The sequence below is a fragment of the Artibeus jamaicensis genome, unplaced genomic scaffold, assembly GCF_021234435.1.
Source record: "Artibeus jamaicensis isolate MK-2021 breed Jamaican fruit bat unplaced genomic scaffold, CSHL_Jam_final scaffold_1964, whole genome shotgun sequence".
In the NCBI taxonomy this organism is placed as follows: Eukaryota; Metazoa; Chordata; class Mammalia; order Chiroptera; family Phyllostomidae; genus Artibeus; species Artibeus jamaicensis.
The window spans coordinates 69349367-69373754 of NW_026522030.1; the positions used below are offsets into that span (position 1 = coordinate 69349367).

At 41.7% G+C, this 24388-nt stretch overlaps 1 protein-coding gene across 5 annotated transcripts in view; it reads left to right on the forward strand.

Moving 5' to 3' along the window:
- SLC35D2 (solute carrier family 35 member D2) overlaps window positions 1-24139 on the forward strand; it is a 60139-nt gene extending 36000 nt beyond the window's left edge. For 3 of the 5 annotated variants that reach the window (XM_053656319.1, XM_053656321.1, XM_053656322.1), the window contains 6 exons: window positions 2311-2413; window positions 3612-3704; window positions 10077-10144; window positions 21676-21754; window positions 22745-22827; window positions 23489-24139. In XM_053656319.1, coding sequence (XP_053512294.1) covers window positions 2311-2413; window positions 3612-3704; window positions 10077-10144; window positions 21676-21754; window positions 22745-22827; window positions 23489-23684 — 622 coding nt within the window. In that variant the 3' untranslated portion in view covers window positions 23685-24139. The remainder of the gene's footprint in view (window positions 1-2310; window positions 2414-3611; window positions 3705-10076; window positions 10145-21675; window positions 21755-22744; window positions 22828-23488) is intronic. The other 2 variants (XM_053656323.1, XM_053656320.1) reach the window with 2 other exon arrangements.
- Window positions 24140-24388: the final 249 nt, after the last annotated feature.

A 24388-nucleotide genomic window follows, 5' to 3' on the forward strand; every position in this document is an offset into this window, starting at 1 on the left:
CATCCACCTGTAAGTAATCCTAGAATGGACACAGTTGGATCAGCCAGTGAATGCTGCTGTAACAAACAGCCCCCACATTTCATCTTAGTTGTTAAACATATCAAATATATTCTGCTCCCACCTCTCATGCAAACCAATACCAGTTAATGCTGTGTGTGTGCTCTGCTCAGTGTAGCTGCTCAGGGATCCAGGTTGATGGGACCCTGCCTCAAAGGGGGCTTCTTACTCATCCAGGCTGGAAGAGGGCATATGGAGAATTGCGCACTCACTCTGCAAGCTTTGGCCCTGAAGTGAGTTGTTAATTCCTCTTACATTTTATTTGCCAAAGCAAGTCAGAAGAAGTTGAAATAGAATGTCCGAACAGCCCTAAATGACAACCGCAAGGGTTAACCATGAATCTGCTAATTTATAAACAAGTAAATTCCTCTCAGCCCTGGCTGGTGTGGCTCAGTGGACTGAGTGCAGACCTGTGAACCAAAGGATCGCCGGTTCAATTCCCAGTGTAGGGCACGTGCCTGAGTTGCAGGCTAGGTCCCCAGTAGGGGGCATGCAAGAGGCAACCACACATTGATGTTTCTTCTCTCTCCCTTAACCTCTCTAAAAATAAATAAAATCTTAAAAAAAATTTCTTCTCAAACTTCTGTACTTTCACTACTGGCCTAAATAAATGGTGTTTGGAACTGCGCTGGCCCCTACTCTCCCAATCCCCAGAGAGAGAACTGAGAACTCTGGAAATTTCCCTCAGGCTCTCTGAGGAAGTGAGCAACACCTCCCTTCACTCCTCTAGAAACCTGGCCGTTCTGCTCATTCTTCTCTTTGCCAGTTAAGGGAATGGCCAACTTTCAATCACTGAGTCTAATGTGAGTAGGCAGGAGGTTTGAACCCTTATTTTGAGAGATTCTATTTCTATGAGTGAGCCAAAGAATTCTGATAGTGATGATTTAAAATGAACTTACATTCTCACAAATATATGTAGATAATAATGCCAGTGGAAGCTTCAAGCAAAATCTGGTTTAAATTGTGTACAGATTTTGATGCAGTTTTTGCCTCTACTTCTCTTTGGTTAGAAATAATCTTATTTTCATATTGAAGGGGATCAGGATATGCTGTTCCAAAATATGCCACTTTGGCATAAACATTGTTTTGAGTTGAAGGTAATTGAGAATCAACAGATACAGAAATCTCTGCCCTCCCTTTTCTGCCTAAGAGCAGATCATAAATTTCTCTTCGTGAAGGTGTCCCCTTTCCTGGACCCGGAAATAGGGAAGCAGTTCTTGTCCCTGCAGGTGAGAGTCAGCACAGACAGAGCTAACTAAACCCTATATAATACCTAGTCCCTTTCCCATTATTTATTTCTCGAAACCTAAACCCTCTTTGTTAAAATGGTATATAAGCCCCAGAATCTAACAGCTTCTTTGAGTTTCACTTTTCTGTGAACTCCTGTATGCATAAAATATTTACTACAATTTGTATACCTCTTTTTTTAACTGTTCATGTGTCTCTTGTCAGTTAAATCCACGAGCCTCTAGTTACTGAACCTGAGGGGGCAGAGGACACCTCCTTGGCAATGTGTATTTATGAATTATGACATTGGTCTTATGCTGTCTGCAAGGTCACATGCAGGTGGATGAATCACATCTTGGCTAAGCTGTTGTTCTCTGTTTCCTTCCTATGTCACATCCCCCCAAATATTTTTATACTAGTATTATTTAAAGTAAAAATTGAAGAGATGTTTCACAAGAAGGGGAAGGAGGGAGCCTTAGAGGAGGTGCAGAGAAGGAGTGGCTCTCCCTTTGCCTTTTCCATGGACAAGGCATTCTGACGGATGGCGGGACTGTTTAGGCACCAGCTGTAGGTGTCAGTTTCTCAAGTGACCCTTCTGCCCCAGTCACTGCCCAGCTGTCTGCACAGGGCCGTGCCCTGGGGGTGGCCCTATTTACTACAATAAGCAACTGCCGCTGTGTGTATGGCATAAATCATTCCCCTTAGAAAAGCGGAGCTCACTGGTTACTATGTCAGTTTATCAGTTAGCAAAAGAAAGGGCCTTGTAGTAAAAAGAAGATGCTTAATGTCCTCTGGTTCTAAGCCATTGGTGATTAAGTGGAAGCCACCTGCTGGCCTGGTTCTGTGTTTGGAGGCCAAGCAGGAGAAGTAACCAGCCATTCACCACTGCTGAGGGGAAAGCTCTACCAGAGGAAGGTGGTTACTAGCATGACCATTGGATTTGACGGGGGGAAGACGAAACAGGCAGATTTTGGGGGCCAACATGTGAGTTTCTGAATAGTCTTCCTTTTGTATTCTCTCTCTCAGTTCTGACCTTGCCTTTAACTTGGAAGGCTATATTTTTGTATTCCTGAATGATATCTTTACGGCAGCGAATGGAGTTTATACCAAACAGAAAATGGACCCAAAGGTACCACATCTTCACTCCTATGTCTTTTAGGCTTTGTCATCTGGCCCCTGAAATTACAGGAAAAAATAAAATGAATTTGTAAAATGGGCATGTAATTTAATTGATACAATGTCGCTAATTTATTTTCAGTGGCCTTGTCTGTAGAGTTTCTTGTTATTCCTTGTCTTGCAAAGTTTTGGTTGAAAATTAGATAGGATGGGAAAAGCCACTGTTGTTGATGCAAAATCAGAATATACAAAAAGCAAATTAGTAAAAGTTTTTTTTATACCACCGTCACCAGTGACCAGGTTGAAGTCTGAGAGCAACTCCAGCTTGAGAGTCTGGAAATAAAGGTTCCAGTTCCAAGTTTTGCTGCTTAATGGTGGCCATTGTGACTTTGAAGAAACCTCAGTTTCTTCATCTGCGGAACGAGATGATTGGAGTGGGTGATTTATAAGGTCTTGTCCAGCAGTAACCACCTCTCACAGTCCTGAGGGGCAGTGGGCAGATGAGCTTTTCTGCTGAAGTGCCGCCCCCAGCCCTCACCCCAACCCAGCTGTTCTCGAAGCGCAGGAGAAGGAGCCAGACATACGGTTCTTTGTACCAAGTCTTTTGTGTTAAGCGAAGGGTTTCCTTTGACGGACAGGCTTAATTCTAGGAGCCGTTTTTATTTTCTGCTCAGCCATTTGCTTTTTAATGGTGGCACTTTTACAAAAACGGTTTTGTTGCCTTTTGAGAATCACAGTATGTCACCCTTTATGGAAAGTGGTGGAGAAGTGGTGTAGCTGCTTTAATGAAAAGTAAATTTATGGAAGATTGGAAATGAGGTAAGTAGTGTTTTAACCCTGCTCTTCTTTAATAGAAAGCACAGATGTTTTTAAGGAGTTCTAGTCATATTAACATTTTTTGTTGTTTTTTTATTTTGTTCCAGATTTTTTTATTTTGAAAATCATGCTTTAAAAAAATTAGAATGTCAGAGAAGGGTGGAAGCTTGGAGGCCATCCATCTCCAACCATTTTATTGGTCATTTTTGTGTGAAACAAAAGTTTATTCTGAGATTACAGTATACCTGAAAGGAAGCATTTTGCATTAGAGATTTGCTGAAAATATTCCAATATGGTCAAGATGTATTTTGTAACTGTCTAAATAGATAGTTTATAAATGGCAAGTTGATGCTTCGTGTTTCTAAAATCAAGTGGGGTTTTCTTTGTTTTCACAGGAGCTAGGGAAGTATGGAGTGCTGTTTTACAATGCCTGTTTCATGATTATCCCAACCCTCATCCTTAGCTTCTCCACAGGAGACCTCCAGCAGGTAAGCTGGTGGCAGACACTGCGTTCTTACTCAGCATTCTTTCACATCTTTGAATTTAACCTTCAGTGCGCCCTGAGATACAGTGTGTAAAGGATGCTAGGATTCCATGAAAGCAAGATGTCGGATATCCCACAAATACCTTTGGCACTATCCTTTCATTGGCATTTACTTTTAGACCCCTGGGAAGTGGCAGCAAGAGGTCCCAAGAACTCTGGACTGGAAGATTTTTGGAAAACAACCATAAAAATCTGAGCTTGAGTCTCAGTGCCCTTTGTTGATGTGGGGAGCCTGGGAAAGCTACTTAACGTAGAAGAGAATTTTGACATTAAAAAATGTTACTTATTTATTACCTTTATTATGGGCATTTTATTTTATTTTTTAAATATATTTTATTGATTATATTTTTTATTTCATTTGTCCCATTCTTCCTCCTTTACTCCCCTCCACCCTGCACACCCTCTCCCACCCCCTTTCCCCCCCTTTAGTTCATGTCCATGTGTCATACTTATTTTAGCTTCTACATTTCCCATACTATTCTTACCCTCCCCCTGTCTATTTTCTACCTACCATCTATGCTACTTATTCTCTGTACCTTTTCCCCCCTCTGTCCCCCTCCCACACCCCTGTTCATAACCCTCCATGTGATCTCCATTCCTGTCGTTCTGTTCCTGTTCTAGTTGTTTGCTTAGTTTGTTTTTGTTTTGTTTTAGGTATGCTTGTTAATAATTGTGAGTTTGCTGTCCTGTCACTGTACATGTTTTTTATCTTCTTTTTGTTAGATAAGTCCCTTTAGAATTTCATATAATAAGGGCTTGGTGATGATGAACTTCTTGAATTTGACCTTATCTGAGAAGCACTTTATCTGCCCTTCCATTCTAAATGAAAGCTTTGCTGAATAGAGCAATCTTGGATGTAGGTCTTTGGATTTCATGAGTTGGAATACTTCTTTCCAGCCCCTTCTTGCCTGTAAGGTCTCTCTTGAGAAATCCGCTGACAATCTGATTGGAACTCCTTTGTAGGTGACTGTCCCCTTATCTCTTGCTGTTTCTAGGATTCTCTCCTTCATTTGAATCTTGGCTAATGTAATTCTGATGTGCCTTGGTGTGTTCCTCCTTGGGTCCACCTTCTTTGGGACTCTCTGAGCTTCCTGGACTTCCTGGAAGTCTATTTGCTTTTCCAAATTGGGGAAGTTCTTTATTATTTGTTCAAGTAACTTTTCCACTTGTTGCTCTTTCTCTACTCCTTCTGGTACCCCCTATAATTCAGATGTTGAAACATTTAAAGATATCCTGGAGGTTCCTAAGCTTCTCCTAGTTTTTTAAAATTCTTGTTTCTTCATTCTTTCCTGTTTGGTTGTTTCTTTCTTTCTTCTGGTCCACTCGATTGATTTGAGTCCCAGTTTCCTTCCCATCACTGTGGGTTCCCTGTACATTTTCCTTTATTTCACTTAGCATAGTATTCAGTTTTTCATCTAATTTGTGACCATATTCAACCAATTCTGTGAGCAACTTGATAACCAGTGCTTTGAACTATGCATCTGATAGATTGCCTATCTCTTTGTCACTTAGTTGTATTTTTTCTGGAGCTTTGATCTGTTCTTTCATTTGAGCAATTTTTTGTCTTGATACTCCTGTTACATAGTGAGGGGCAGAGCTTTAGGTGTTTGCCCAGCAGGGCAACCCAGTGGCTGGGTTGTGGTGCTGTATGTGGGAAGGGGTCTGAGAGGGAACAATGGCTCTAGCTCCATTCTCTGTGTATTTCAGTCACTTTTGCTGCTTCCCCTAAGCAGACTGGGCCTATCTGGTGCTGATTTCCATGTGGATGGGCTTGTGTATGTTCTAGGACCCTGTGGTCTTGCCAATGAACTCTCCTGTGAGTCTGGGAGTGTCTCCTGGCACCTCAACCCCCACAGGTGTTTTCAATTGGTGTTTTGAGGCTTTATTTCCCTGTGCTGGGACCCTGGGTTGTGAGGTCTGTCTTGCTCCCCAGTTTTGCCTGGTTTACCTGCATGCAAATGTGGGACCGCCTGGGTCCTCTGGCCACCCCTTTTTTTTTTTGCTGCAACCCCTCTCCACCCGGCCACCAGTCTGGATGAATGTGTTTACTTTAACTCCTTGGTTGTCAGATTCCATATAGTCCAATTTTCTGTCACTTCTGGTTGTTACTTTGTTTTTAAATTTTTGTTGTCCTTATTTTGGTTGTGTGAGAAGGTACAGTGTGTCTATCTATACCTCTATCTTGGCTGGAAGTCTGATTATGGGCATTTTAAAACATGCAAAGTAGAGAGAATAATTTAATGAACTCATGTACCACCCCCCCACCCCCACATCCACACTTTGGTATTTTGCCATTGATATTTCATCTCTCCCCTCTGCTCTTACTTTCCCTCACTGGAAAATTTTAAAGCAAGTTCCAGACAGCATGCCACTTTGTCTCTAAATATTCTAGTATCTATGTTTGGATTTTGAGAAGGTATTTTTTTTTTCTGGTATCTGCCCCGCTCCCTTATGTGGGCACACCCATGAGGACAAATAAGGTAGTGGGTTAGTAGAAATATAGGTGGCCCACCTGGAGAGCGTGGGAGCTGGTTCCTGGGGGGGCGAATTTGTGCCCCAGGACACCGACTGCGGCCACCTTGCCATGTGCTGGCCCTGCCGGCCCTGCTTCTTCAGGGGGTTGCTGGCCATACCACCTCTAGGAATGTTGCCTGTGTCTTAAGGCGATGTTTAAAGTCGAGTGAAAAGCTGCGCGCGGCCTCAGCCCACAGAACCAAACCCTGCTGGCCCGTGGTGGCGGGGTGGGATCACAGAGTTCCTGTGCAGCAGCAGTTTTTCTCCTACAGGACAGCATTCTGTGTCTAACAATCAGCGTGGAGGGGGGCGGGCAGTGTGCTGAGTCAGTCCCATTGGTAGCACTTTAACGGATTTGAAGGCTGCAGGTTTCTGGGGTGGGTGTCAGGGCCGATCGTCCTTTCTCAAAACTGTACTTTCTCACTTACACATTTCCTCTCTGAAAAGCGGGTGGGAGCAGAAGGGCTTAGCAGCAGCGTCCCTGGGTAAACAGCCATTTCCACATGTTTCTATTGAAAACCACCCCAAAACAGCAGTTTTGGTAAAGGGCTCTCACTGTGTGACCTGAGGCCTCCTGTAGTTTCAGGCTGTTGGGAGGTAGAGCAGGCACCCACCCCGCTCTAGTAATAACTTACAGGGCAGGGTATCAGAAAGTATAATATTTACTTTTCAGCCACCATCAATTGATTTTAAAATACATTTGGGGCTTTTAATTTAATTTTATTTATTTTTAATCCTCGCCTAAGGATATGTATTGATTTTAGAGCAAGAGGAAGGGAAAGAGCAAGAGGCAGAAACATCGAAGCAAGAAACACTAATGGGTTGGAGAGATGCAGAGGCTCCAACCAACCACAGCTGGAGCCCCAACTGTGGCTCGAACCTGCCACCTAGACATGTGGCCCGACTGGGGGTCAGAAGCGAAGTTTTGAACCCTCAGTGAGGTAGCCCTAATAGCTTGTCTCATTTCATTATCATAGAAAAGAGGTTTTCTTTTAACGTCATTGGAATGTATTCTGAAATCCTGGTGTTTTAGAGCTGTTTCAGATATAAATTTATTTCTAGAAATAGAGATCTAGAAGTTCCTAGCAACCCTTTAAATACCTGATTGGAACTAAAAGCATATTTCCCCATAGGAACAATGTTATGAATGGCATGGTGACCAGAAACTTAATTTTAGGTGCTGTGAGCAAAATAGACTACATAATATGTATAAATTAAATGTGGTTGTTTTCTCTTGTTAATTTGTGTCATGTCTGTTTGGTTATTAGGCCAGCCGAAAGAACCTTGAGGGTAAAGGAAAATTGTTCCCCATACTCCCTACAGTAGTTGATTCAGGACAAACTTCTTCCAGTCACTGTTGACCATGGCTGCCTCCATGTTAGCTGTTAAGTAGATGCAAAAAAGGAGCAAATAATTTTACATAGGTGTGTTAGTCTGCAATATAAAATGGCATTTTACTTGCCAAGTTTGGTTTGATTTTTTTACCAGAAGTAGATGATGAATTAAATGAAGCATTAACTTCTCTCATTTGGGGAAGGAGCACTTTGATGAGTTAGTTTTCCTGGTTGACAGCAGAAGGTCAGAGATGGTGTTGGGAGTTGGTGCGAGTCACTGCACTTGGGGGTCCACTCCTGGACCTTGGACTCGTACAGTTGGTAGGTCTGATAGCGCATTAATTTCATCCTTGATTGAGTTAGTGACTGTTGACAAATTGGGCTTCTGGAAACCATTCAGTAGGTGAACTAAAGTCGTTTGAATCATTGAATTATTGAATCCAAGTACATTTATTTTTTAATAAGAATTTATTTAAAACTTCAATTACAGTTGACATACATGTTGTATTAGTTTCAGGTGTATAAGATACTGATAAGATGTTTATATAAATTAAGAAGTGATCACCTTGACAAGTCTAGTATCCATTCACCTAACACCATACATAGTTATTACAATATTATTGACTGTATCCCCTATGCGGTGCTTTATATTCTTGTGACTGTTTTTATAACTGGCAATTTATCAAAGTACATTTAGTGCATTACAGTTGATGAATAGAGGTAAATATGACCTTTTTCTGATTAAAAATTCATAAATGCAGAATGAAAACAACATGCCAACATATGTTTTAGCAATAATAAGTCTATATAGGAAGAAGTAATTTTATTGTTATTTATCTTGAATTATTTTGTTTTAAAATAAATGTCATGCTGCATTATTTTTTAAAATGCTCCCCATACAGCCTCATCATTATTAGAGAAACAAAATGAAATCTGTCAAACTTTAGGTTGGCCAACAATCCAGATGCTTTTATGAAATTTACTGCATCACCCTCTGTGGTTTATGTGGCATCAGGAATATATGACTGTGATTTACTGTTTACTTGGTTTCAGTTTGGAGTGTATGGTTTCTTCTAGTCCCAGTTCCACTTGACTTTCAGACACAGAGTGTTTTCATGGTTTGTGTTGGTTTTTCCCCTTGGCACCGGCATGAACTCCTGATAGTTGGCACAGGGCTTGCTAGTATGACAGACTCATACTCATACTTTTCCTTTCACAAGTAAACATTTTTAAAAAATGCTTTAGGAAGGAAGGTTTCAAACCTGTGCAGAAGGAGAGAGAATAATATACAAACCCCACGTACCAGCAGTCAGCTTCAGCAGTTGTCACCTTTTAAAGAGTATCAGCTTTTTGGTAAGGGGGGGGGGCAGAGTATCACTAATGAAACAATGACAGTAAGGTGTGACAAGGTTATAGTAATCAGACAAGAGAATTCCATTTTAATTGGTTTAAGCAATTTGAATTATAAACTTAAGAAAGATTTAAATAATTTTAAACATACAAAGTTATTAAAACTTGGCTAGCAAAATATTGCTTAACAGGAAGTAAATAGAACGTTTATTCATAGTATTTAGCAGTACTTAGGCATACTCTTTTTTAAAACAATTTTCTATATTTATTTTTAGAGAAGGAAAAGGAGAGGGAAAGAAACATCAATGACCAGTTGCCTCTCACATGCTCCCCCACCAGGGATTGAACCCACAGCCCAGGCCTGTGCTGTGGTCGAGAATTGACCCGGTGACCTTTTGCTTTGCAGGATGATGCCCAACGTATTGGGCCACCCTGGTCAGGGCAAATATTGAGTCCCCTTAAAATCACTTTTGGAGGCAGGCAAGGGACAGGTCGTGAATAAAATACTTCTTTTTATTGTCACCTGTCATTTCAAGGTGGTTAATTTTACTTTTTCAGCTAGCGACTAAGAGCAGAAACTGAGTCAAACTTTTCTGTCTATCAGCACCTCCACCAAATTACTTTATTGCTTTTTAAGTAACAAATAATTGTGTATTTCTTTATGATATTTGTTAAGCATTTGCAAATTTTAGAAAACAGTAATGCCAACATTATTAATTTTATAATAAGCTTTGTTCTAAGGTTATTTTTATAGAAAGGAAACCTAACCTGACTGTGTGACTACAATTTTAGTAAAGATTTAGTGATAGCCATAGCAACAATAACTCTCATTTTGTTCTTGCCACCTGCAAGGTTCTAAACAATGTCATTAAATCACTATGTTGAACTTTTGAGGAAATTAAAAAAAAATCCTCATTTTGTAAAACGGACCACGGGTTTAGGGAAGAAAAGTAATTTTCCCAACATCATATAATTGGTACTATCTAGGGTTTTGAAAATAATGTTTTCTCTTTGGGAAATTGGCTCCTGTCCTAAATAAAATGTACAAGGTGGTAAAATCAATAGATTTAAACTAACTTTATTGATCTAATCATTAGTTTTCTTTCTTTTGATACTAGGCAACTGAATTCAACCAATGGAAGAATGTTCTATTTGTCTTACAGTTTCTTCTTTCCTGTTTTTTGGGGTAAGAAACCATAGGTAAATAAATACATGCTTTGGTCTACGGTATCTCTTGACAAATCAAATGAAAATATGCATTCTGTCTGTACTGTCAGAATTCCTTTGTTTGTCCTTTAGTTTTCTCTGGGAAGTACCCATCTAGCAGAGGAATGGACTGGGACCCATGTTACATGCCACATTCTACAGATAGGATGTTGCCTATTGATTTCTTTCTTTCTTTCTTTTTTTGTGGTAAAGGAAATAATTCTTTATTTTTTAAAACCATTTAAAATATATTTTATTGATTATGCTATTACAGTTGTCCCATTTTCCCCCCCTTTTAGTTCATGTCTATGGGTGGTACATATATGTTCTTTGGCTTCTCCATTTCCTGTACCTCCTCTTGTTTATTTTCTACCTCCTCTTGTTTATTTTCTACCTACCATTTATGCTACTTATTCCCTGTACCTTTTTCCCCTTTCTTCCCTTCCCCCTTCCCTCCTCTGCTGATAACCCTCCATGTAATCTCCATTTCTGTGATTCTGATTCTGTTCTATTTGTTTGCTTAGTTTGTTTTTGTTTTTAGGTTTGATTGTTGATAGTTGCGAGTTTGTTGTCATTTTACTGTCCATAGTTTTCATCTTCTTTTTCTTAGATAAGTCCCTTTAACCTTTCATATAATAAGGGCTTGGTGATGATGAAGTCCTTGAACTTGACCTTATCTGGGAAGCGCTTTATCGGGCCCCCCATTCTAAATGAAAGCTTTGCTGGGTAGAGTAATCTTGAATGTAGGTCCTTGCCTTTCATGACTTGGAATACTTCTTTCCAGCCCTTTCTTGCCTGCAAGGTTTCTTTTGAGAAACCAGCTGATAATCTTATGGAAACTCCTTTGTAAGTAACTGTCTCCTTTCCTCCTGCTGCTTTTAAGATTCTCTCCTTATCTTTCATCTTGAGTAATGTAATTATGATGTGTCTTGGTGTGTGCTTCCCTGGGTTTACCTTCTTTGCGACTCTCTGAGCTTCCTGGAAGTCTATTTCCTTTGCCAGATTGGGGAAGTTCTCCTTCATTATGTTTTCAAATAAGTTTTCAATTTCTTGCTCTTCCTCTTCTCCTTCTGGCACCCCAATGATTCAGATTTTGGAACATTTAAAGATGTCCCTAAGCCTCTCCTCATTTTTTAAAATTCTCGTTTCTTTCTTCTGTTCTGATTGAATGTTTCTTTCTTCCTTCTGCTCCAAACTGTTGATTTGAGTCCCAGTTCCCTTCCCATCACTGTTGGTTTCCTGTGTATTTTCCTTTATTTCACTTTTCATAGTCTTCACTTTTTCCTCTATTTTGCAACCATACTCAACCATTTCTGTGAGCATCCTCAAACATTACCAGTGTTTTGAACTGTGCATCTGATAGGTTGGCTGTTTCTTCATTGCTTAGTTGAATTTTTTTGGAGCTTTGATCTCTTCTTTCATCTGGGCAATTTTTTCATCTCTGCAGCCTCTTTACATAATAAGAGGCGCGGAGTGTTAGGTGTTCACCAGGGTGGGGCAACCCATGTTGCTGCTTTGTAGTGCTGTATGTGGGGGAGAAGTCCTAGAGGGAACAATGGCGCTTGATCTGCTCTCTGCTGACTTTCAGTCACTGCCCCTGCTACCCACAGTCAAATTGGGCCCTTCTGGTTCTGATTCCCTGGGTGGGTGGGTTTGTGTATGTTCTAGGACCCTGTGGGTCTCTCTAATGAACTTGCCTGTGAGGCTGGGAGTTTCTCCCACCGCCTCAACCCTCACATGTTTTTTCAATCAGAGGTTTTGAGACTTTATTTCCCCACACAGGAACCCTGGGTTGCGTGGTCTATCCCGCTTCCCAGTTGTTCCTCTGGGTTCATCCGCACACAGATGTGGGACTGCCCACTCTGCCAGCCCCCACAGTGCTCCCCCGATGCTCTAGCTGCTGCCTTGCCTCCAGTCCTCTCAACCCTGCTGCCTGTTTCTGTCCTTCTTACCGGCCTGGGTGAATGTGTCTTCTTTAACTCCTTGCTTATCAGATTTCCATACAGTTTGATTTTCTTTCAGTTATGGTTTTTTGTTTTTAAATTTGTTGTTCTCCTTCTTTTGGTTGTGAGAGGAGGCACAGTGTGTCTACTTATGCCTCCATCTTGACTGGAAATCCCAGGAAAGAATTCTTTATTCATGTGCTTCACAATTTTAGAGTAACAGCTTCCCACATGCATTAGTCTCATAAGCCTATCAATTAAGGCTAAACTCTCCTTAGTTACAACTTTAATCATTTAAGCCTATCAATTAAGGCTAAACTCTTAAACAACTGAGTTCTCCTAGCATGCCTCTTTAGTTTTAATTAAATGATTCTATAGGGTTAGTTTATAAACTAAAACACAATTATGAATCAATGGCAGGTTTCTGCCTCAGAGCTCATCGTCTCCAGAACACCCAAAGAAACATAACCCTGCTACCCTCTGTCAGCCCAGCCTGATCCTGAGCTGTGCCAGGAGTTCCTTCCCATCCAAAATGCCGTCCATTGGGAAACGCAGGCAGCTGCAGCACGATCATGCAGGAATCCCCCAGGAAGAAAGAGCCAGCGAGCAAACCCAAGAGCCAGAGCCAGCCACTGATTTCTGAGTTAGTTTGACATGAGCTAGCTGGCATGTCAAATTCAGTACAGTGTTTGTCTTTGTCACAATGTGCCATGTTTCTAAAGCTCCCTGTTTTCTGTAGTGCTGTGCCTACTGTATCAGGGAAATTTCTGAGCCATGGGATGTTGACCATTATGTTGTCCAATAATTTTAGGTTTTTGTTTTTCAAATTTTCCTTAGGTCTGACTTCCTGTCAGAAGCCATGCAGTTGTGTCTTTTTTCTTATGTTCCCAAACTTGAAAATTTTCATGAATAGATAATAATGCAACTAGCAAATAATCCAAAAGCTACAAAGGAATGCACAGGCGACACAAACCACCCTCCCTCCGTCATTCTCATTCATCACTTCCCCTTCATCTCTGCCCTGTAGCACTGTAGTTTTCCTCTCCAGAGGCAGTCAGTGTTTGAAGGCTTGGGAGCAGCCTCCCTGGGCTGGGCTCCGTGTGTACACAAGCCCCTGTGTTTTTTTGCATGTTATGGGGTCTTCGAATGCCTGTCTCAGGCAATTACTTATTAAATGCTTTTTCCGTGAAGAAAGATGAATTTCCTTCTTATTTTTTAAACTGTGAATACCATAATTTTAATTATGTGTAAATGAACTAAGACAACTCTAGATCTCTTTGATTAACACTCAAGTATCAAACCGGGTTTTAATTGCATTAATGTAATCACATAGAGTAAAAATATTTATGTGTATATCTGCAGTTCAGTAATCCTCTGTTTAGCTGTGTCTGATTTAATGTTTAACCTGATGGTGGAGTTTTTTATTTTAATGTTTTATATTTTATTTGTCAACATCTCACAGCTTTTTTTCCTAACTTATCTGCTTATTTTTAACATTCTTTCATTGGTGAACTTTGTGACTGTACCTTTTATTTCTTTAAATGTTACATGCATAGCTAGTCTTTATTCTGTATCAGATGATTACAACACCTGAAGTTCTTAAGAATGTAGACATGCACTTTGTTGACTGACTGTGTAGTTTGTGATTGTCATCATGGTTTGCTTTCCAGTGTGTTTGGTGACTTGTGATTGTGAGCATGTTGCTTCATGTCAGTCAGTCCTATTGTCAGGAATTGGGAATTTGAGAAAACTTCCTGCAGGGGCACATGGATTTTGCTCCAGCTTGTTGCCAGGTGTCGCCCCTTACCTGGACCACTTCAGACCTTTTTGAGGACCTGGCTTCAGTGGGTTACAGTGGCCCATCCTCCCCACCTTGAGTTTGGCCCTGGGCTCAGTTTCCAGACTGTGCTGTTCTGCTGCGCCTCTGCTCTGAGGCAGCTGGATCCTGCCCCACTGCCTGCTGCTCCGACTGTGCTTGGCCCTGATTCCTTACTACTGTGTACCCAGTTCCTCCTCTTTCCAGGGGTGGTTTGGAATGATCTCTTGTGCTTTCAAAACCAACAGTCTCTCAAATAACGTGTCCAGTTCTTTGTTGTTCTGCAGTGGGAGAGTATTAAGTACTCTAAGTACTTAGTTAGCCACTGTTGGAAGCATAAGTCTAGTAAAGATATTTGTAGTTTCCCCAGTTGTTGACTGAAAACATTAAACTTTGGGAAAATATCTACTAAGCCATGTTGTGAGTTATCCATTGTCAAACCTTCTTTTTTTTTCTCTTTCCTATTAAAAAAATCAAGCCATATCACACAAATTCAAACCAGCACCTTTCCCTGCCTCAGCCCATTCACCTGTGAACAGAAGAGCCAAGCTTCAAAGCGTTTTTCTCAGGTTATTACAAACTTGATGAGATACTTGTGCTTTATTATTTAACCATTTCATGAGTGACATGATTGGCAGTGCCTAAATGTGAGCTGTCAGTCTGGGGCTTGTCTGTGAGAGCCTTGATTGATTCCATCTGTGTACAATTCCACACAGTTTTTTCACAGTTAAAAATATGCTTCTCATAAAATTAATACTCTCTCATTCAAAGTTCTTAATGTATTATCAGTGTTCACTTTGCAAATGAAAATGTCCTAAAGGCATAGTAATTATAAATAAATCCATAGAAATGGATCATTAACAGTTCATATTTCACCCAACTTTAAGGATGAAAACGGTAGGTCTGTTTTTTAGGTGGGTCTTTTGAGGCCACTATGATTGTCACACCATTGCAAACGTCAAGCGCCTGGGCACTGGAATTGGATGGTCTGGGTTTCATTCCTGGCTTTGCCGCTTACTAGCTCTGGGTCCTTGGGTGAGTTCTCTAACCTTGCTGAGCCTTACTTTGCTTACCTTTAAAAGAAGAACAGTGAGCTAAAGTGTCTGATTTATAAGGTGGGGTTCTGTGAATTGAATGAGTAAAGAGCACTTAGAACAACAGTGTGAGACATATAGAAAATGCTCAATAAATATTAAATATTGTCAGTAATTCTGTTAATTACTCATAGAGAACAGGATGACAGCTATGTTGGGGGTGAGGGGGTGGAGGCAATGAGCATGGACAATAGTGGGGTGGTTGGGGGGAGAGGGGAATAAGGAGGATAAGTGGAAATGGAAAAAGTAAAAAAATATTTGTTTCTTGAGGGCAGCCTGTTCAGTTTGGCTGTTCTTTTTTTTCCCACTCCAGACACATTTAGTTCTCTCTATAGCAGTGGATTCAGGAGTGTTCCTTCTGTTTTGTGTACTTGACCTTCAGCAGTGAAGTTTTAATTCTGAAACTGCTCTAGAAGGAGACTTCAATTTTGGCGTGGTGGGTTTTTCAGAATCCTGCTTTAGTGCAGTTTTTCACTTCAAGGACCCCATATGATGGGGTCATTTGCTTCTTCGAAGTAGTAGAGACCATTGTGAGCTTCTGAGAATATCCTTGGTTCTCAGAACAACTGGCGCTGGGTGCAGGCTGTCTGTTCTCTCAGGTCCCTGCTCAAGGAGCTTCTAATCCTAGACTCGAGAGGGGTCTGATGTCTCGCTTCTTACCTCCAGTCACTGCTTTCAGGTTTGCATTTCAGCCTTACTTTTTCCAACCACTGAACCTCTATTCCAAGCTGAAAATAAATTTAAGAAAATTATAGCACTTTAAAAATGTAATTATACCTCAGTGGAATGGTGAAGAGGAGAGACTTTTCTGTTGAGTTATGGCAAAGGACTCAGCTTTAAGAAATGCTGCTAGTAATCAGGAGTTTGTACATAAAGCATGTAACAGTGAAATTATGTCCGGAAGATAAATTGGATTCTGGAAGCCGAGATAGTAAAATATAGACTGTAATTTAAGTTGACCGGCTGGATTTTAAAAGGCTAGTTCTGCAGCTCTTTTTAATCTTGCTGAGAAATGACAGGTTCCCATTCATCTGTACCGGCCGCTGGCACCAGCCCCCAGCCTCAGAGGTGTTTGTCCTCTTCTGTTTCTGCCCCAGTCACAGGCCCTTTAATCCTATTGGAACAGTAATGGATGTCTTAATAAAAACACCAACGCATCAAAGTTCCCTGCTTACGGAATAGAAAATGTTCTGTTCTTTGAACTTTCAGTGATAATACCAAGATGCAGCATGCATGAGAAAACACGGTTCTGTGGATCGCCAGGCACAGAAACTGCAGAAGTTTTAAAGATGGCAGGTACCCCTCGTTTCCCAGCGAACCAGATCTCAATGAGCAATCGGTGCTCCACGGAGTGGGGTTGTATTCATCCCATGACTTCAGCGTCCTTGCCCTTCTGGGAGGGCTGGGGTTGGAGTGAGCTTCTCCAGACACGGGCAAGATGAGGCTTCTTGAAACACTTTGAAACCTGGTATTATGAAAGAGTGATGTTCCTGGGTACCATTGTGGCTGGTGCAAGGAGTGTTAAAGTGGCCTTTTATTATTTGAACATTTGTTTTGAATTTCTGCATATGTTTGTGCATGGAATGGTGACTAGCAATAGGTTGTAAATGAGGTCATTTCAGTTCCGTTGTGACTGGCACGAGTATGCCAGACAGGCTTAGGTAAATGTATTTTTCTTTTTGTGATGAGTGTGTCATTTACAGAAACAGGAGGAAACCTCGGGCAGGGGTTCTGGCCCAGGACTGTCCACATGTCCACATGGGCACCTCTATCTCTTGGGCCCTATCAGCCAAAACATGCAGCTGGCATCTGCTATCTGAATAAATGTGTATTGCATATATATGCTTTTATTTTTTAAATGTACACAGATGATAAATTATTTTTAAAATGCTGAAGGCCAAAGCTGCTGAGCATTTGCAGTGCTTTTAAATATCTTTGTATTTTATTCATCTGCAGGGGCTAAAATCAAAATTACTATCATGTGAAGTTTGACTTTTTAGTGTGAAAAGTAACGTGGTTTCCTTTGGACTAAAGTTCATAGAGGTTCTTTTAGTTTAGAACCTTTGTCTTCACCAGGAGTCTGCATAGGTACTTATTTACATATAGAAATACATTATGTTTCTCAGAAAAAAATTAGTACACTACTTTGATCTTAGTGGTTTTATCTTCATCCTCTGTGAGGACACCTAGTGGTTAAACTAGGAAGTGCAGCTGTTCTGTCTAGACACCATCTGTTGCCCAGAACTGCTCGCTAATTCAAACTCCCCCTGGGTGTTAGAGAGGGGTGCTCTTCCCCTGCTCACCCCAGCTGGTGAGTTTCTTAGATGCCCACATTTGTGGTAGATAGGTATTGGAACCTTAGATCCCAGGGGGGTCTGGGATTCTGAAGGCAGGCCAAGATGGTTTCCCTAAAATGTAGTATGGAGAAAATGCTGCATGATTGGAACACTGGAATGAGAATTTTTAAGCAGAAATAAAAATAAAGAACGTCCATGCTTGTCCTGGGTTTAAGGCTGCACTGCAGTTGAGGAAGCCTGCTGGGAGCTTTTCTGTGTTCCCTGAATTGGGTTGGTCCCCTACCCTGAGTTGTAATCTCTATGATTTTAGTAGCCTCCGAACTCCTCCAGAGCAGGTGCCGTGACACTGTGCTCCTAGGACCCTGGACCAGCGGAGCAGGCACTCGGTAACACCAGGCTGAGTTGTTAAATCTTTATTTTATGCGTGAGTAGGATTATTTGTAGTTCTGTAGAGCTGTAAGTTAATGTTGGATGTATTAAAAATGTAACAATTTTTAAAACTTAGATTTCGTTAAGCTTTTAATATTTAAATGCTATTGCTCTATTTATAAAGCTACTAATTTTGTATAAATATAATAATTTTACTTTTATTATTTGATTAATGGTTTGTTATTTCAAGTTTAACTGGTTAAAATCTCCTAAACAATTAATTTACTGTAGATTAGTCCCATTTACCACTTAGTGAATTAAAATATTTTTAACCTTTTAAAACCGCATTTACAAACATGATTTACTTTTTCTTTTTCTCCCAGTAATTTGTAGCCATAACCAGGGTCTTAGCAAAGCTAATGAACCTGGTTGCTTTACACACCTGAGCAACTCTTTCAAATCTAGTAAACCAAAGTTGAAAATATAGTAAATCACTTCTTTTCAGCATTCAAGTCCTCCGCATCGATTTCCTTTGGCTTTCTTACTCCTTTCAGATGAAATTGAAATGGGAAAGTCTAACATCAATTGCACATTTCAAATTAAAACTGCAAAGACTGAGATGTTGGTTTCTCTAACTTGTCAAATTGTTGTGATTATCTTAATAACAAAGACATTTTTCCGAGAATTACAAAATTTAAAATTGTAATTGAGTTTATTCCTCAAGTTTATGTTAAAGCTTGGTGTATTGTACTTTATCTCTAATTTTTTTCTCTACCATACCGGGTGATACATATCTTAGGCCAAAAGTGGTTCCTGTGTTGATTTATGGTTCTCATTCTATTAGCAACAGTGAGAGATTTAGGCCTGGACCCGAGACCCAGTGCTAAAATTTCTGCAGGATTTACCTAACCAGGTGCACAGGCTGAGTCCTTCTTAGAGGCTGGTTCCCTCTGTCTTTCAGTGGGAGATCCAGGTTCCTGCCTTCTCTCTGGGATTTAGCTTTAAAATCCAACACCTCTTCTGTCTTCCTCTATTTTTTCAGTTTCATTCTCAACAAGTTTTGATAGTAATCCTTTTTACCATTTAATCACCTGATTCAGGTGGGTGGTATTTTGCACCCGACTTAGGTTGAAGCTAATTTTCTTCACTGCTTGACTGAAATGAATCTGACTGTAGATTCTTTTTTTAATATGTTTTATTGATTATACCATTACAGTTGTCCCATTTCCTCCCCTTCAATCCCCTCCACCCTACACACCCACTCCCCCATGCCCCCCTTTAGTTCATGTCCATGTGTCATAAGTTCTTTAGCTTCTACATTTCCCATACTGTGCTTGCCCTTCCCCTGTCTATTTTCTACCTACCATCTATGCTACTTATTCTCTGTACCTTCTCCCCCTTCTCCTCCTCCCACTCCCCTGTTGCTAACCTTCCATGTGATCTCCATTTCTATGGTTCCGCTCCTGATCTAGCTGTCCTCTTAGTTTGCTTTTGTTTTAGGTGTGGTTCTTAATAACTGTGAGTTTGCGGTCCTTTCACTGTTCATCTTTTTTATCTTCTTTTTCTTAGATAAGTTCCTTTAGTATTTCATATAGTAAGGGCTTGGTGATGATGAACTCCTTGAATTTGATCTTATCTGAGAAGCACTTTACCTGCCCTTCCATTCTAAATGAAAGCTTTGCTGGATAGAGCAGTCTTGGATGTAGGTCTTTGGCTTTCATGACTTGGAATACTTCTTTCCAGCCCCTTCTTGCCTGTAAGGTCTCTTTTGAGAAATCCACTGACAGTCTGATGGGAACTCCTTAGTAGATGACTGTCCCCTTATCTCTTGCTGCTTGTAGGATTCTCTCCTTCATTTGAATCTTGGCTAATGTAATTCTGATGTGCCTTGGTGTGTTCCTCCTTGGGTCCAACTTCTTTGGGACTCTCCGTGCTTCCTGGACTTCCCGGCAGTCTATTTCCTTTGCCAGATTGGGGAAGTTCTCCTTTATTATTTGTTCAAATAACTGTCCCACTTGTTGCCATTCCTCTTCCTCTTCAGGTACCCCTATAATTTGGATGTTGGAGCATTTAAAGCTGTCCTGGAAGTTCCTAAGCCTCTCCTCATTTTTTTTTGAATCCTTGTTTCTTTGTTTTCTGTTTGGTCGTTTTTTTTCTTCCTTCTGGTCCACTTGATTGATTTGAGTCCCAGTTTCCTTCCCATCACTGTTGGTTCCCTGTGCATTTTGCTTCATTTCACTTAGTGAAGCCTTCATTTGTTCCTCTAATTTGTGACTAAACTCAACCAGTTCCGTGAGCGTCCTGATCACCAGTGTTGTGAACTGTGCATCTGATAGGTTAGCTATCTATTGGTCTCTTAGAAGTATTGGCTCTGGGGCTTTGAGCTGTTCTTCTTCTTGAGCCATAATGTTTTGTTCTGTTCTCACCTGTTACATATGAGGGGTGGAGCCTTAGGTGTTCACCAGGGTGGGGCAACCCAGTGGCTGGGTTGTGGTGCTGGATGTGGGGGCAGGGTCAGAGAGGAGCAATGGCATTTTTTTCTGGTCTTTCTCAGATTTCGGTCCCCTCTGCTGCTTCCCACAAGCAAATTGGGCCCTTCTGGTGCTAGTTCCCAGATGTGTGGGCTTGTGCACCCTCCAGAACCCTGTGGGGGACTCCAACAAACTCTCTGTGAGCCTGGGGGCCTCTCCCGGCACCTCCCCTGAAAGTTTTTCCAATTGGTGTTTTTAGGCTTTAACTCCCATCCCTGGGGCCCTGGCTTGCTCGATCTATCTCACTTCTTGCTCCTTTGCCTGGTTAATCTCTGTGCGAATGTGTGACGGCGTCAGCCAGCTGCCTTGCGCTCTCACCGGGTCTGCCTGTTGCCACCCCACCTGGGATCTACCAACCGCCGCCTGCGCGCCTGGGTCGGTGCGGTCACTTTTTCCTGCACAACCCATCTTCGCCCACTGACTCTGCCCCTCTTGCTGGTCTGGATGAATGGTTTGTTGTTGTCAGACTTTGGTACAGTTTAATTTTCTCTCTGTTTTGGTTGCATTCTGGTTTTTAAATATTTGTTGTTTATAAACTTGGTTGTGTGAGGAGGTACAGTGTTTCCACCTACGCCTCCATCTTGGCTGGAAGTCCTGACTGTAGATTCTTTTCTGGGTATGTATATATATTCTTGTCTGGGGCTTGGTCACAATTCTGCCATCATTTTGTTAACAAATTTAAGTGTCAAAATACTGGAGAGTGTCGAACACCTGTTGAATTAACTTTGGGGTACAGGAGTATCACTGGCATGGGGGATCCATTCATTTCAATCTCCTTTGTCCAAAGCCAGTAACTGCTTAGCTGATTTTTTTTCTAAAGATTTTATTTATTTTTAGAGACAGGGTAAGGGAGGGAGACAGAGAGAGAAACATTGTTGTGTGAGATCACTTGCCTCTCACATGTCCCCAGCCCAGGACCCGGCCCACAACCCAGGCCTGCGCCCTGACTGTGATCTGACGGTTTCCAAGCCAGTGCTCAATCTGCTGAGCCACACCAGGCAGGGCTGATATTTCTAACACCTGTGGTTCTCTGGCTGGCTGTACATGAGGGTCAGCAGCGGGGCTGTGAGACTGCACGCAAGGCCAAGTTCAAACTACTCGAAAGAAAACTTCCGCCCGGCATCGCTGTGTGTTCCAGGTGCACCAGGCGGTTGTGATGGAGCTGTCAAATGAAAGATTTTAGATCATTTTTAAATCTCCTTCCTCTTACCTCCTTTTCAAAGAAACACGAATGGTAAAGATAGACAAAGTGAAAAGGACACAAGGTAGAAAGTGCGGCAAATGCTTGACTAGGCCAATTTCCTGTAAAAGGTCAGAGTTAAAAATGTTGTAAGATGTGGGTCATAAAACCTTTTAGTGTTACAGTGCCTGAGTGGGGGGCACTCGCTGACTCTTCCTGAGCGATTGTTGTTACTACCCAGCACCGTCAGGCACACACTCAGGGTTTGCCCCCTCGCCCAGGTTTCTGTTGATGTACTCCGCGGTGCTGTGCAGCTACTACAACTCCGCCCTGACGACAGCAGTGGTTGGAGCCGTCAAGGTAACTGGGTGAAGCCTCGGGATGTATAATCGAGTTGAGAACTTGACTGTGAACCCAATCTTTGCAGTAGAAGCCAAAGTTTGATCTTATTGTTGATACGGTAGTCGGAATGGAGGCTTGTGACATACTCACCTGTGCCTGGGTGATCATTTCTTCCGTCTTCCAACAACCTCCTTAATGCGTGAAACACAGGGACGATTGGCTAAGTTAAAAAGGAGAGACAAATTATGATTTTTAAGTGGGAAGAGGATGATCTGGGAATGTGAAATAAAAAAACTGAAAAAATGCCAAATTTCTGCACTCACAAAGTTGTCTTGTCATCTACACTTTGGTTTTCTGGGAGAATCTGCCAACTAAGAAAGGGAATTCTTGTGAAAAACAGTTTCAGTCTCTGTATATGCTCAATTACAAGGTGATAAACTCATAGATTGGTGTGGGTGTTTGCAAGCGTGTGCCTCTGCATTTGAATCCACTCACAAATGACAGAGGGAGGGGGGTCCTGAGTTCTCCCTCACAAGTGCTTTGTTTCTCCCTTCACATGACTCCTCGGTGGGGAAAACTGCCTGCTTCCACAGCAGGCCGGTCTGTTGGCTGCCCAGGGGCCTCTGAGAATGCACTGGACAGAGAAGTGCTTGGAATTTATGAAATGTCTCTAGTCTGTTAAGTTTAGGATCAGTGTAATTAACATCCGCCGCCCAGTGACGGTAAAGAGACTGATCTGGAACACTGAGCACAGCCCCGCCCTCCCATTTCCTCTGCCTGTGCACAAGCCGGAAGGGGCGTGCGGGGTGCAGTTTTCGTCTGTGTGTTGTGCCACGGTTCACTTCTTTGTGTCATTAAAGCCCATGTAATAGATTTGTATTCATCCATCCAACATTCCATGAACACCTACTATGTGCAGAGTAACTAAAATATTTAGTTTCCAGTTTCATCATATTTTTCTCCTAAATTCTTTACTTTTAAAGTGACCAGTCCTCTCCTTTCCTGCAGAATGTGTCCATTGCCTACATTGGGATGGTAGTCGGTGGAGACTACATTTTCTCTGTGTCGAACTTCATAGGCTTAAATATTTGGTAAGTGGGGTTTTTTAATGAATTCATTTTAGCAAAATATGAATTTTTAAGTCTGATTAGAATAAGTGAAAGAATAGGTGTTTTGACATGACAGGTTTTAAGGTAATTGTACCTAAACCACTCAGTTCTTCTGTTTTTGTGACTTACTCCCTCCTGTAGAGCATGGGGTCAGGAGTAGTTAACATTCTGGGGGCTGAGGTCTGGATTTAATGCATGTGTCTTCCTCACAGAAAAGTCCCCTGCATTCTCTGTCTTCCTCCTGTGCAGTGGGCCTCGTTAAACTCATGCTCCGTCAAAGCCTCCTGTGCTGAGGGTGCCGAGAGGGGTGACGGAGTTACTTGTAAAAGGCCTTTTGGGGTCCCAGACATGGGATGCTTTTAAGGATAATAATGTATAGTTTCTTAGAAACTATACATTATTATCCTTAAAAGCATCCCATGTCTGGGATAACCAAGTGCTTATTTTCTCAATAAGGTTCTGTATTAGATTTGACTTACTCTTCTTTCTCTGCCGCAGAAGATTTGCGAAATAAGAGGGGTAATATGAGGAAAACCAGGGGGCTCAATAATTCCCTCAAGTTAGGCTGACTGTGTTTGTGAAGGTGGTGGTGACTGCTGGGAGTTTTCTTTATTTTCATGCTTTTTTTTCCCCCTCCTTTCAGCATGGCAGGGGGCTTGAGATACTCCTTTTTAACTCTGAGCAGCCAGTTAAAACCTAAACAGCCTGTGGACGAAGAAAACATCCCTCCAGATTTGAAGAGTTCGACACTGGGGCAGGATTGCCGGCAGACCTGCGGTCTGGTGGCTACCAGGGCCGTCGTTCCTGGATGTGGGGAAGTGACGTCCCCACACCTTTGAGGTGCGGGACTCCCTCTGGGGAAAGCAAGAAAAGAAATGTCTAAGAGGATCTACCTCACACTCACTGCGCAGTGAGCTGTCGTTGCCCTGAGACACGGGTCCAGGCAAAGCCTTACCAGCCAGAAGGGAATCTGCTCAAAATAAGCCGCTGTTTACAGGGATTGTTTCTAGGCGTCCTGTGTGGTCGATCACGCCTCCGCTGTTCGCCACTGCGGCATGTACTTAAGAGGCGGTACAAGGTCGATGCCGTGAGATTACTTTCTTACCAGCACCTTCGCCTTGATTTCAAAGGTCCCAGCCACAGCAAAGTGACAGTGAGAGCTTTTTTTTTTTTTCAGTTTAAACAGACATTTTTATTTTTATTAAATTACCTGATTAACTGCCAATAATCTGTTAGCTTTTATTTGATCTTATATTTTTTCCAATCGCCAAAGTAAAATAAAAAATAACTTATATGCATGCCTCGTATTGTGTGTGATATTATGGCAGGCAGGCAGGCAGAAAAAAAGTCAGTTCTTCAGTCTGCCTTCAAGAGTGATACTCCTTTTAAGGTTTGTATTGGGAAAAATGACAAAATAACTCAATGGAACATATTACTGTTCCATTGAGTTGCTTAATATTCTGTCAACATTTAAGTAGGTCATATTTCTCTCCTCATCTCCCTCCAAGTTTTCTCTGGGGGCTATGAAATTCAGATCATGTGG